Below are 13,816 nucleotides of genomic sequence, written 5' to 3' on the forward strand. Positions count from 1 at the left end.
ATCAGATCTAATTCCTTAAATCTATTTGTCACCTCTACTGTATATTCATCAGGGATATGATTTAGGTCATACCTGAGTGGCCTAGTGCTTTTCCCTACTTTCTTCAATTTAAGCCTAAATTTTGCAACGAGAAGCTCATGATCTGAGCCACAGTCAGCTCCTGGTCTAGTTTTTACTAACTTTATAATGCTTCTCCATCTTTGGCTGCAGAGCACATAGTCAATCTGATTTCTGTGTTGACCGTCTGGTGATGTCCATGTGTAGAGTCATCTCTTGGGTTGTTGGAAAAGAGTGTTTGCTATGACTATCGTATTCTCTTGACAATATTCTACCAGCCTGTGTCCTGAATCATTTTGTACTCCAAGGCCAAACTTGTCTGTTATTCCGGTTATCTTTTGGCTTCCTACTTTAGCATTCCAATCCCCCATGATGATAAGGACATCATTTTTTTTAATGTTAATTCTAGAAGATGTTGTAGGCCTTCATAGAACTGGTCAACTTCAGCCTCTTCAGCACCAGTGGTTGGGGCATAGACTTGGACTATTGTGATGTTGAATGGTTTTCCTTGGATTCTAACTGAGATCATTCTGTCATTTTGGAGATTGTATCCCAGTACTGCTTTTCCTACTCTTTTATTGACTATAAAGGCTACTCCATTTCTTCTGGGCGATTCTTGCCCGCAGTAGTATACCTGATGGTCATCTGAATTAAATTCACCCATTCCTGTCCATTTTAGTTCACTGATTGCTAAGATGTCGATGTTCAGTCTTTTCATCTCTTGTTTGACCACATCCAGCTTGCCTTGTTTCATGGGTCTTACATTTCAGGTTCCTATGGAGTATAGATCTTTACAGCATTGGACTCTCCTTTCACCACCAGATACATCTGCAACTGAGTGTCCTTTCGGCTTTGACCCAGTTGCTTCATTCTTTCTGGCGCTACTAGTACTAGCCCTCTCTTCTTCCCCAGTAGCATATTGGACACCTTCTGACCTGAGGGGCTCATCTTCCGGCATCATATCTTTTTGCCTTTTGGTACTGTCCATGGGGTTTTCATGGCAAAGATACTGGAGGGGGTTGCCATTTCCTTCTCCAGTGGATCACTTTTTGTCAGAGCTCTCTGCTATGACTTGTCCGTCTTGGGTGGCCCTGCACAGCATTGCTCATAGCTTCATTGAGCTACACAAGCCCCTTCGCCATAACAAGGCAGTGATCCATGAAGGATTTTGAAATCATTTTACTGATTTCCTAACTTCTGTTATCTTTGCATGATCTGTGTGATCAATAATTAGTTACTGCATCCCTTACCAAACTTGGAAAGCCAAATACTTTACTATTTAAAATTTAAGATTTTACATCTCTTATTATTTTTGCTTTTCACCCTATTGCTATGTAACAATAGATAATTTAGGTATGAAATTGTTCAGATCTGAAAGATCTCTGTCCCCAATAATGGAAAAGCTAACTACTCCCAGATTGTAAAACCAAGATATAATCTATCCTTCCAGGAATAAGAATTGTAAACTTATCAGTAGTAACTTGTATTTAGGTATATTCAAGGAACAACTGAGTTTTGGTATTAATTGATGTCCCCTGGTGATTAGCCCTAGGTGGATCATAATGTCCAACTTGTTATTAACACCAAGAAAAATAAATACAAATTAATAACAACTCTTTGGCATTAAAAAATTCCACCTATGCCAACCATCAGCTATCATGCTATAATAATTAGGCTCAACAAAATGCCTTTCAGGAAAGTAATTGTTTTCTCTGCTACTGAAAGCTGAGCAATATTGGTGCCCATCTAATATCCAAGGGGAGACAGTGTCAAAGCTGGAATGTCACCATTGTTTGGGTCCTATTATGAGTTCCAGCCCAGAGTTTGTTAGATTATAACCAAAAGGGCTTCCCAAAAGATCTCAGCTCAGGCTTAAGATTCAGGGAGTGGCACCCCTTAGTTAGCCAAGTCTTAATCGATTTAGACCATCCTGTCAAAATCAGCACCTTGAGGAAAAAAGGGTCATAGCAACAGGGAAGGGAAGGTTCTGCAGCTTCATAAGTCCAGGAGTTTCAGTGGTAGTATGGGAAGAAAGCCTAGTGTCCTCTTTTACAGAGTATAGTCCTCTTTTGAAGAGGTACCAGATTGACACCCTGTTGTTGAAGGTGTGTCCTTCCCAATGTTTGTTTTAAGATAAAGAGCAATAAAGATGGATACCCATTATCATTTAGCACCTAATTAGCTAGCTAAACGAACAGGCACACAGGTAATCTGGGCACAGTCTTGCAGAGCATGGGGATAGCTACTGTATTTCTGTTTAAACGACTATAATAAGGTCTCCATTTTCAGTATATTAGCATATGCAAGTTTTATACAACACCTGAAGTAGTGAGCTTAATGCAATTGCAAATCCTGGAAATCTGGGTTCTCAATGGCGGGGAATGTTCCCATGGATAGAGGAAGCTTTCCCTTTTCGTATAGCCACATCCCATAAATACAAGGTGAAAAACAAGATGAGGAAGTAGGGTGGGGCTGGAATGCTCTCTCTGCTTGGATATTGATTTTAACTCTCTCTCTCTCTGCATGACTACATAAGGCTTAGAATAACTCTCAGACTAAATGCTTGGTTCTTCAAGGCAAGTTCAGGTTCCAAGCTGCTGTCCCATTTAGTCCCTATGTGTTTCCCTACACATGATGACCCTATTTCATCTGGATTAAGTTTCAACTTCTTTGTCCTCAGCCAACCCAAAACTGCCTTCAAACTCCAGTTTATAACTTCCATCGTTTCTCTAGGATAAAAAGATGGGAGTGATAAGTGGAGTTGAGTGTAATCTACAAACTGATATCTCAGCCCAAACCCCTGGGAGATTTCCCAGTGGTTTCATGTAAATATTTGCAGGCAGTTTCATGTAAATATTTCCCAGTGGTATCATGTAAATAGGACTGAAACCACTGTAACGCCACACCTTTTATCTCCAAATCAGATAGATGGAGGTGGTTAGAGGCATAGCTAGATAGAAACATAGAAACAGAGTGAGTCAGAAGGGGCCTCTTGGAACCATCTCGTCTGATTCCTGGCTCCAGCCAGCTCCACTCATGACATGACACGACTACTATGTGCATGTCCAGCCTATCCTTAAACACCCTCACGGATGGGGCTTCACAACCCTCTTGTGGAAGCCCATTCCATACCCTCGGGGTCCTAACTGTCAGGAAGTACTTCCTGGCATCTGCCCTAATGACTGTATGCTGCTGTAGTCTGGGGTACTGGACTGACACAGGGACTGAATTTTTCAAATGGTGCTTACTAAAGGAAGTTACATATACTAGACAAACCTGGATACATTCGTTTCATATACAAAAATTTTGATAATATGACCTTCAAGGTGCCCAAGTTTGCAGCCAACACCTAGAGTTTATGTCCCACACTAATCTTAAAAATTATGCTGCATAAGTAAAGTATAAGGTGTAGTTCAAAATACACTTTTAAATGATTCAAAGTAATTAGATCATGCTTTTTCTAGCTATAAATTAAATCTGGTTTGGCATTTTTCCAGACTGCCAGGTTGTTAAATTGTACTGCCAAAAAATCCTTTCACTGATAGCTGATGTGCTTTATCTTCAGCACAAAAAAGTCACAAAACAGAATAGTTTAAATAGTCTGTCTTTGCTTCTCACTGTCTTGGGACTGGAGGAGATCCAAACCTTTATTTGTTCATGACTTGTGTATTAGTCTTAAGAAGTACAACAGGTTTCTTTAAAATACACAGTGTGGCCTTTTTAATGAATTAACCTCCCACAGAATGATGGATAGCTAGATATTTAAATCTGCCAAAACTGTGGCTGGACAACACTTAAAACATTTATTGTGCTATTTAGCCACTGAGGATCAGAACTTTTGGGTCTTTGCAAAGTCTTTATTTCATTAGCCACCTTAGCTAAATCTCCTTGGATATACTTGAGTGAACTAAACTATGCTAGAACTACAGAACAGTGTACTTGTTCACACAACTTAATGATCTTTTTCCCCCCTCAGAGAATGGGACAGAGAGTTGGCTTCAAAGAAAAAACCTAGACTCATCAATGCTCTTAGACGTTGTTTTTTCTGGAAGTTCATGTTCTATGGAATAATACTCTATTTAGGGGTAAGAGTTTTCACTTAATTTATTGGAATTATTTCTTTCTTAACATGTACCATTTTATTTTAGTTTCATTGTTTTAATACTACTGAAATCATTGCTGATTAAGTTTGATGCAATTAAAAAAGTCAGATTCTATATATCTCACCCTATTAGATAATAGATGTATATTAGCATGCATTTGCTAAATAATTTATATTTAAATAGAACTATCTCTATTCACAGGAGACATAAGAAGCAATATTAATTAGAAAATTAAGTCTGTTGCCCTTCTTAATGAAGAGCCAAATAAGAAAGTTCATTTTTATGGTAGAAAGAAATATGAAACCTAATTTAACACATCTAAGGGTGCAATTCAGTCTGTACATCTTCAGCCCTCTGAACTTGGAGGATTACCAGCATCCTATGCAGGGCCGTAGGAATGCAGAGGCAAGGATAAGCTTTTCCTGCCCTGAAAAAAATGCTTAGAGGTCTAATCTCAGCCCTCTGAGTGTTGTACCTTGGAGTGTGAGGGAGGAGAGCCTGCCAGAGCTCCCACAAGCCCTATCCCTGAAGCCACAGCTACAACATTGGAGAAGCAGCCAGTGTGGTTCTTTTCACACCAGACATGAGGGGCAGGAGAAAGTCCTTGAGTGAGGCTGCCTCAATTTTGTCTAGCAGCAAAGGATTGCAGTGCCAGCCAAATTCTTGTAGCAGGAATGGGGAGCCTGCAGCCTCTAGCCAGCATGTTCAGTAATCAGGAGTGATAAGAATTTTAGTCCAACAACATCTGGAGGGCCACAGTTTCCCACCCTATCTTCAAAATATTAAAATAGGTGAAGAATAGCCATTCAGAAAATAGTATGTACTTTTGAGACATTTAGGGTACTGTCCTATGCAGAAAAATAGTCCTACAGTCCCCAGCATTTCCCAGACAGCATGGCTAGCTGGAAAGATGCTGGTGTTGTAGGACCTTTTTCTGTCTACACATGGATCAGACTGAACCTTTAAATGCTATATACTCCAGAAATGCTCTAACCTATTGTAAGACAGAAAGTGGAGACCTCAGAATAACACCGTTGTACGGTCTTGCCACTGGCATACAATTACAGACAAAATGGTTGAGATCCGATGATGTGGATGTAGGGTCGACACAAGCCCTGGATCTAACAGCAGTTCTTAATTCTTCTGCAAGTCCCTATTCAAAGTGTAGTCTATTGCATATCAAGGAACAGTCACACTAAATTTTCCCATGTGGAGTAGCAAGTATGAATTTAAGCATGTTTCATCTTTGGGTTCGTTGTGGTTTCACTGGACCTGCAAAACATACTCTGCTTTTGGTCTGGATTAGGCACTGTTTTCCCATATCCCTGCACACAGTGAGAGAGCAAAGGTTACAACTTTCCTGTGCCAACCTCTGCGCATCTGTTAGCCTCTCTCAGAGTCCACTGAACATCCCTATGTGGCATGGAATGCACCCAAAATTTAGCTCACAGAATCTATAAACCACAGTGGCTCCCATCTTAGATGTAGTTTTACATGCTCTGGAAGTCAAACCTTATGCTGATGTGTGGACATCTGGAGGTCCCAGAGACGAGACCACCACACCCAGAAGACAAGAAAGGAAGGCACAATTTTACTCCTATTGTATTTCCTACATATAAGGAAAAGGTAGGCCATTGTTTACTCTGATCTAGACTTCTGTTTCTGAACTGTTTCATGTTTGTTTTCTATCTCTAAGGTATCTCTAAAGGGGTATTTTTTCCTTGTATTTTTTCACATTACATATACAAGCTGCATAACATATTTTCCTCTGTTGCCAAGATTTAGGTCATTGAGCAGAGTATTAGTAAGTACACAACACATAAATTACAATTGTTCCCTAAACAACTTTATCTCTCAAAACGATCACGGGGTTATGTTCATATGAACAAACAATACCAGGGCTTCTGTAATCATTTTCAAAGGAACTCTTTATAAATTGCAATAGACTTTTTCTGTACAGACTCTTATCTTCACACAGATGGCCCAAGTAGGCCTAGTCAGAAGTCTCTATTGGACTGTAGCAGGTGCTGGGTTGGACAGGTGGCCTAGTCCCCTGGAAAGCTCTGTTCTAACTACCTGAAGGGCCAATACTGAGAGCTGGCTCATATTCTCACAGTACAGGAGATTGTTCTCACATCATAACTGAGTAAAGAAAGTTGCTGGGCATGAAACTGTAGATATATATACTTGGAGGCAATGCTTTTCAAGGGTGCGACCCCATGCTTTCGGAAGAAATGCTCTGAACCTCACTCCACATACCCAGTGCTTTCCCAGCAGGTGGCCTGGAGAGCAGAACAAGCCATGCAGACCACTTTCACCTTGCCATTCCTCCTCAGTGTTATTTTTCTGTTCTTCTAAGCCTCTCTAGAAGAAGCATGCTGCTAGGTCTGGTGCTGGGGCTGGAACTGTATCCCAGTTTCTCCCCTCGTCTTCTCTCCACCTACTGAAATTCCCCCCTTTTTAACCTCTCTGAAATCACATCAAGAAAGCCATAAGAAGAGCCATGAAGCAGCGGAAGAGTGGACAAAACTCAGCATTTCCTGAGATCATAAAAATGTTTATGTCTTCAGGAAGAAGAATCCAAAATTCCTATGGTCCCTAAGATCCTCTGTCAGGACGATAGGTTTGCTTGATTAATTTCTCTTCCCTCCTGCTTTAGGGCATGTAACTTAAGAGATACGTTATCTGCAAACGCTCTTTGTATATGTCATTCCTTTATTTCATTTCTATACTTCCCAATAACCAAAACTCTCTAACCAAATTTCCAAACGTTGCAACTTCAAACAGTGAGATACCAGCACCTGATAAAACAGCACATATTAAATGTCTCATCACATGCTGCTAAACGCCCAGGATGATTTCTGTAAATACTACAAATCACTTCACTACAAAAATGTAAATAATATTTGCTATCTCTGTATGGTATACACAACAAACAGTAGCAAAAAGCAGCATTTCTAGTGCTGCCCAAATATTATGGTCCGAAAATGTTAGATTATGATGCATAAATCCACAACCAGAGGCTGAATCCACAAGCAGAGGAAGGTTACAGAAAAGAAATTGCATTTTGAGGCTTGCATTCTGCCCATTCAGCAAGCGACACTACACCATTTAGCTTCAACTGACTGTTTTAATACACCCACTAAAATTTATCTCAGTTAATAGATAGACTCTCATAGTTCTCCTCACTTCAGATTTCTGCCTACCCAGGAACCAGTGTTTTTTTGCCCAATGTTGGAGACAGCTCTGGATAACAGGACTTTATTTTAACAAATGGGGGTCAGCCATTGCTTCTTTGCCCCAGAAACGCATGTGTAGTCTGATACTTAAAGCACCCTCCTTACAATAACATTTAACCTGTTTTTGTACTTTTTCCCTCTGCCCCCCACCCATTTTATTCATTTATTTTGTTTCTGTACCACACCACAGCCAAAGATCTCTGGGCAGTTTACAAGAATCTATCAAACAAATAATAACATACAATAAAATATATAGAATCAGAAATCCATTAGATGCTTAAAACAGTTAAAACTAAGCAATAACAAAGAAAGACTCAGTAAAACACCCAGGATAGACAATCCCCTCAAGCCCTTGGGTATCAAGACAAGTCTTTAAAGGCCACAGCATAGAAAGCTGTCTTGACCTGGTGCCAAAAAGATGACAAATTCTGGCACCAGCTGGGCCACAATGGGGAGGTTGTACCATAGCAGGAGGCCACCACAAATAATGTCCTCCCTCTTGTTGCTCCCGTCCACACTTCTCTCAGAGTTAGTACGTAATGGAAGGCCCTAGTGGTTGAGCATAGTGTCTGAGTAGCTTGAAGTTGAGAGAGTTGCTCCAACAGGTATTGCTGTCCTAAGCTGTGTGAAGCTTTATTGGTTAAAACCAGCACCTTGAATTGGGACTGGAAACATACAGGCAGCCAGTGCAGCAGGCCAGAATCAGCCTTTTGAGTTTGGACCTATGGGTCCCAGTTCTTACTCTTGTCTGCCACTTTCCGTACCAGCTGCAGCTTCTGAACCATCTTCAGGGGCAGCCCCAAGTAGAGTGCATTGCAGTAATTTAATTTCGAGAGCACTGGAGCATAGATTACAGAAGCCAGGGTATCCTCATGCAGCTAGGGGCATAGCTGGGCCACCAGCCCAACCTGGGAGAAGGTACTTTGAGTCACTGAGGTCACCTGAGTGGCAAAGATGGATCAAGGAGGACTCACAGGCTATGAACCTGTTCCTTCAGGGGGAGTGCAACCAAATCTGGAAGAGGTTGAACATCTACCATCTGGTCGGAGGAACCATTCACCCAGTCCATTGTCACAGTCAGATACTGCTTTAGCGCATCCACAGCCTCTATTCCTAAGGATCCAAAGGAGAAACAGAGCTGCCTGCCACCTGCATACTGACTGTCCTGCACCCCAAACTCCAGATGCCCCACTCGGTGGTCTCGTGTAGAGGTTAAATACCACGGGGGACAGAACAGACCCTGAGGGTTAATATATACCATTTGGGTTGATAAAGAATTCCATCTAGCCTCATGGATAATTCAGAAAACTTGCTCATTGTTGGTCTTAATAAAAGAATCATAAGACTTTGGATTTTTGTGAAAACTCAAATAGTTTGATTCTCACATGCACACATACAAAAAATACAGAATAGCTTCTATTATGCTTTTGTTTTGGAATTTGTTCCTAAAAGTGTGTGGACTCAACACACCTGTCCGTTCCTCTTTTTAATTGTTCTCTGATAAATATTATTCCTTGTTTATTCAAAGCAGTGCTGTGTTGGTCAAACATAGGTCTTTTGTGTTTGCCTTTTTATAAAATTATATGTAATCATGCAAAAATATGTGAGTACTTAAAACAGGAGCTGTATGATTCAGTGTGCAGGTTTTAGATTATTTCTGAAAACAATGCATGAATAGCAATTCCACCAATAGGCCTATTGGGAAGTGATTACACATAACAAGGAGAAATCGGCTCACAGTGTTGACCTCAGGTCATCTAAAGGACAGAAGACAAAGGCACTAATGATGTGACTTGATGGGTCTGGGGCTGTTTCCTGACAGTTTATTGCTTCTGCAGTGTGTCGCTTTTCTAGCCTATAAAACATCCAGTAGCCTTATGAGGTTCTTATCTCCAAGTGCTTTTGACCTGTTGGACTGAGGATAAGAGCAGGGCACTGCCAAGCTATTCCTTCAGCATGTCTGAACCCTGACAAGGAAGTAGGTGCTGCAGCAAATGATCTAAAATATGCACATGCAATAAAATCAAAGATAAAAACTTAAGGCTTAATTGATGACACTGATTTTTTGAATAAATTCTTTATTTTCTGGGCTTGGTTGAGGTAGTCATGGATTTGGAGATATGATGTTCAAGAGGGATGGAGCAGTGAGATGCTTCACACTTATGGTAGTTCTGAGGTCTTTTAAAGTCCTTTTTAGAAGGAATTATTTTGGCTATAGTTAGTGGCAAATGCCTTGCTCTGTCTGTGGGCACATAATATTGATTGATTGATTGATTGGTATTGCCAAAAACAGCTGCAATACCATTTCAAGATTTGGAAGCCTGTCACATTGGGTGGGTTCACGTATCATGGCAAGGCACAGTGCAAATAATCCATGGAGGTTTGGGTATTTGTAGAGCGACCCATGGTGTGTGTGACAGTTGATGGAGTCCACTGTCATTGTTCCCTCTCCTTACCCATCAGTCTTCTGTCTGGCGGCTTGGTGGTTATAGGCCTATTGTAAGTGTGAGTGCTTTTTCACTCAGTATAGCCTTTTCTTCCTTTTTAAAAAAAACAAAGAGACCACTTTTTGCAGTCTCTGGCATGACAGCTCCTCCAAGTGCCATTCTTGGTCCAATCCCCCAAATGGAACTGCTTTAGTGCAACACTCTACAGAAGAAGGGCCAGCAAAGCTGCATGTGGGAGCAGGTCATGCTATGCACTTCACCAAAGCATTTTGCTATTTTATATTTGCCTACAACACTTTCACGTTGCTGGAATTCTCATAGCTTTGGCCATGACAAAGATGGATGTCTCTCCCATCTTTGGTTTGAAAAATGAGTAGGCAAAAGCAAGTTTCTCTCCTGTGTGGCTACTGATGCTTATGAAAGTCATGAAACAGTCAGTCTGTTGTGTGGCATAGGAAATCAACTGGTTTGGTTTGACAGGCACTGCAAATACCCTGCTTTCTTGTTCTCATGGCTCTCGCCAGTAGTGCAATGAACTGAATGGATAAATTTTAATAGATACAATATATGGCCTTTCTGTCAAGTTTGCGCTCAGTGACGTGCTGAGTTCCAAATCAGAGGGTAATTGCCATTGTATTTCAGTACAGCAAATTAACCTGAGCCACAGAATGGCAGACCACACTTAGCAAGGAGAACTGCTTTCAGTGACACATCTGAGAATATTATTCCAATAAACATGAACTTCTAAAACCTGATGTTCAATTTGGATGTAAACTCTGCTGGTGACTTTCTTTTGAGCATGGGAGCTGCCAACTGATCACTCTTTGCATAACTAGCAATATAGGAAGCCAAGGGGCCCAAGGGGACATGCCTACATGGGTTTCTCTACCCCACCCCACTTTCCTCACAACAACTCCCACATGAAGAAACAAGGCAAAGGGTGACTAAGGCACGGAAAAGCTTTTTGGCTGTGCTAGGAAATGCAGAGTCTTACAGATGATGAAAGTTTAAGACCCATTAACTGTTAATCCAGCCCTACCTGAACCCACAAGCCAAATAGTGTTTGTGTAGCCTTTCTTGATGCTGTGCCCAATTCAGTTGGCATAGGCAGAGAATGAAGCAGCCCACATGCCGGAAAGAAAAGGTTCATTGTACCTCCTTTTGTGTGGTTGGGGTAGGGGGAAGAGGCAGTAGTGTTTTCCACTCTTCTGTTTAACTCAAATGTACCCAGTGGTTTCCAGACAAGTACTTCCTTAATCTAGATTAAGGGAAGGTCAAACAGCTGGATTTTTCAGTTACTGTGGTTCACTGTCAGAAAGGTGGTGAGCTGTTATTCTTCTTGTTGGAAAAAGGTTTCCTTTGATTTCTTGTCTAATTATCACTTTTACTATATTGGATGTGTATAGAGAACTAAGCATTTGTACCATTCTGTTGCATTTTTTATATTGGCTGCAGCTGACGCCATCTCTGTGCTGGGAGAAACAGAGACCTGACAGAAGAAAAACTGAGTTGAGAAGCTATAGTTTGTAGCATGTTGAATTAAACAAAATCTTGACATAGTGTGTATTTCATACCACTTCAGTACTACTACATAGTAATGTTCTTTAAGCAGTGTCTGCTCCAAAATGTAAGAGGAGTAATGAGATGACCCCATTTCATTTCAGAACTTTTCAATTAATTGCTTTATCTCTAAGCCTGACAAACTTTCCTAGAAAATCTAAAATATGCAATATTAATATGAAAAGGGGAATTCTCATTTCCTCAGCAAATGAGACTCTAAGAAACTACTTTACATAGGTATCCCATTGCACAAATCACTGGATAGACTTATCTCCAGTGGTTCAAACCAGCTGTCCTTTGAGGATCAGATCTGTTTCTGTCATCAGCCACCAAAGCCATAGAAACTTTGGAGGAAGAGAATGGACCAATTTCAGTGATTTCCCAGATGTTTTTCTTAATTATGGTGGAAAATAAGAACATGCCTTTTTGCACCATCTACCACATAGCTAGTTACACCCACCTCTGAGATTTTGGGACATTTATGCAAAACATCCAGCATGCATAAGTCTGACTTGCACAGTTGAATTCTGGATTAAATGTGGAATAGCAGCTGTACATTCAGATATAATTGCATTAGATTTTATTTGTGTATACTTGATGCAAGCGTTATGGCCACACACACACACACACACACGTTAATCAAACCCAGAAGAATGGCAAGCAGCATTTTGCTTCCCAGCCACCTGTAGAAGGAAGGTAGTGTACATCAGATTTATGAGAGCATAGACTGATGGACCCAGATTTGAACATGAGTGACAATCGTCAGTGATATTCCAGCTATGTAACTAGCACGTAGTGCCTCAGTTTACTTCTTTACTTTTGTTTTGCGTCTTTTGGATTGTTTGTTTGAGAGCAGGGAGCATCTTATTATTGATCTTTGTAAACTGCCCCAGGAACCCATTTTAAAGTAAGAGCATTGATTGATATTGATAAGAGCATTGATATTCCTACATTTATAAGCTTTTACTGCTTATATTGATGTCAGTGGGAACTAGCTGATAATCTCAACATTTTTGTCAACAATATTTTATTGTTGGTGTTATTAAATCGAATCAAAGCAAAAACAAAAAAGGCATATAAATAAAATTAAACAACATATTGCAATTTTCTCACATGCATTTGGAATAGATGAATGACAATTCATACATAGGAAGTATATACTCCTGTATGTTTTATATAAAGCAAGATATACAACTATATATAAACATAGTTATAATAGTCTTTAACAAAGGCAGAACAAATAGCCATATATTGCTCTACTTGTAGGCTACACCTAAAAACCACCTGTTCAAAAGTTGAAAGAGTTAAGTGCTGAAATTATTGCATTACTGGAGTTGACCATTTGTCCTTCCTTTATTGTAATATCAGTCTTTCAGCTGTCACAAGGTACAGAAAATCCATTTACAATTACTTTGTGTTCTAAGAAAGAGGAGTACAGGGAAGGAGAACATGTAGATCAGTAAATATTAAAGAGCTTTTTAGCACAACCCTTAATGTTACCTTCTACCAAAAAGAAGCAGCTGTTGGGCAGGGCCAAATTACATGGATAAGAAAGGCATTAGCTGTATTATACCTTCAACTATTAGCTGATTTAGACGAGCCCTTGTTAAGAAGATATTATAGCATTCACCATACATGAAGCATAAGCGTCTACTGAATTAGATGTAACCTAAGATCCATTGACACTTCTGAGATGGATGCAGACATCCATTCACTGAGTGAAACCAAACAGTCCAGTTTTCTGTTCCATTAAATCCTGTGCCACAAAAAATAAGTATTTATAAGGCTGGATTCTGAGTCGATATATCTGGTCAGCCTTACTAAGGAATTCAGATAGGGAAATTGATTCTGAAGATTCAAAACTGGCAGTACCAAACCTATATTCTAGCAAATGTTTCAGTTACATGTATTGCCATTCAGTGGTAGCTAAGAAACCGTATTTAGCATAGAAAGTAGAAAATGGGAGAGAGTTATCACTGGGACAGCAGTGAAAAAAGTAGTGTATCATCAGCCATTTGTAAAAATGGAATGCTAGTCTTTTTTCTTTTAGTTTCTTTCCAGAAAATGACAGATCCTTTTCATTTCTGAATTGACCCAGTGTTATGGTAAATTACTCACTATATAATTATTCCAGATAAAATGTCCCAAATTACCTCAAGGGAATATCAAAGTCACTTAATGAGGATTAAGTCTTAATATGCTTTAACTTCCTTTTATATATTCTATGAGTGATTAAAGAATAGTTAACAGTGGAATTTTCCTATTTTAAACCCACATTTATATGTGGAATAGTAATTTAATCAGCAGTACATATTTTAAATAGTGATATTTATGTACTATGTATTACAAATTATGTATTACAAATTAAGTAAATGGAGGTTGAAGTAATCTAAGTAATTTAAGATGCTGC

General features: G+C 39.8%; 1 protein-coding gene across 1 annotated transcript in view; it reads left to right on the top strand.

Annotated features, from left to right (window-relative positions):
• Nucleotides 1–13,816, top strand: part of CFTR (CF transmembrane conductance regulator) — an 82,939-nt gene that overhangs the window by 6,586 nt on the left and 62,537 nt on the right. Inside the window, exon 3 of the mRNA XM_044422927.1 lies at nucleotides 4,034–4,142. Coding sequence (XP_044278862.1) covers nucleotides 4,034–4,142 — 109 coding nt within the window. The remainder of the gene's footprint in view (nucleotides 1–4,033; nucleotides 4,143–13,816) is intronic.

This window comes from Varanus komodoensis, unplaced genomic scaffold (genome assembly GCF_004798865.1).
Source record: "Varanus komodoensis strain SLA01 unplaced genomic scaffold, ASM479886v1 scaffold13_1, whole genome shotgun sequence".
NCBI classification, from domain to species: Eukaryota; Metazoa; Chordata; class Lepidosauria; order Squamata; family Varanidae; genus Varanus; species Varanus komodoensis.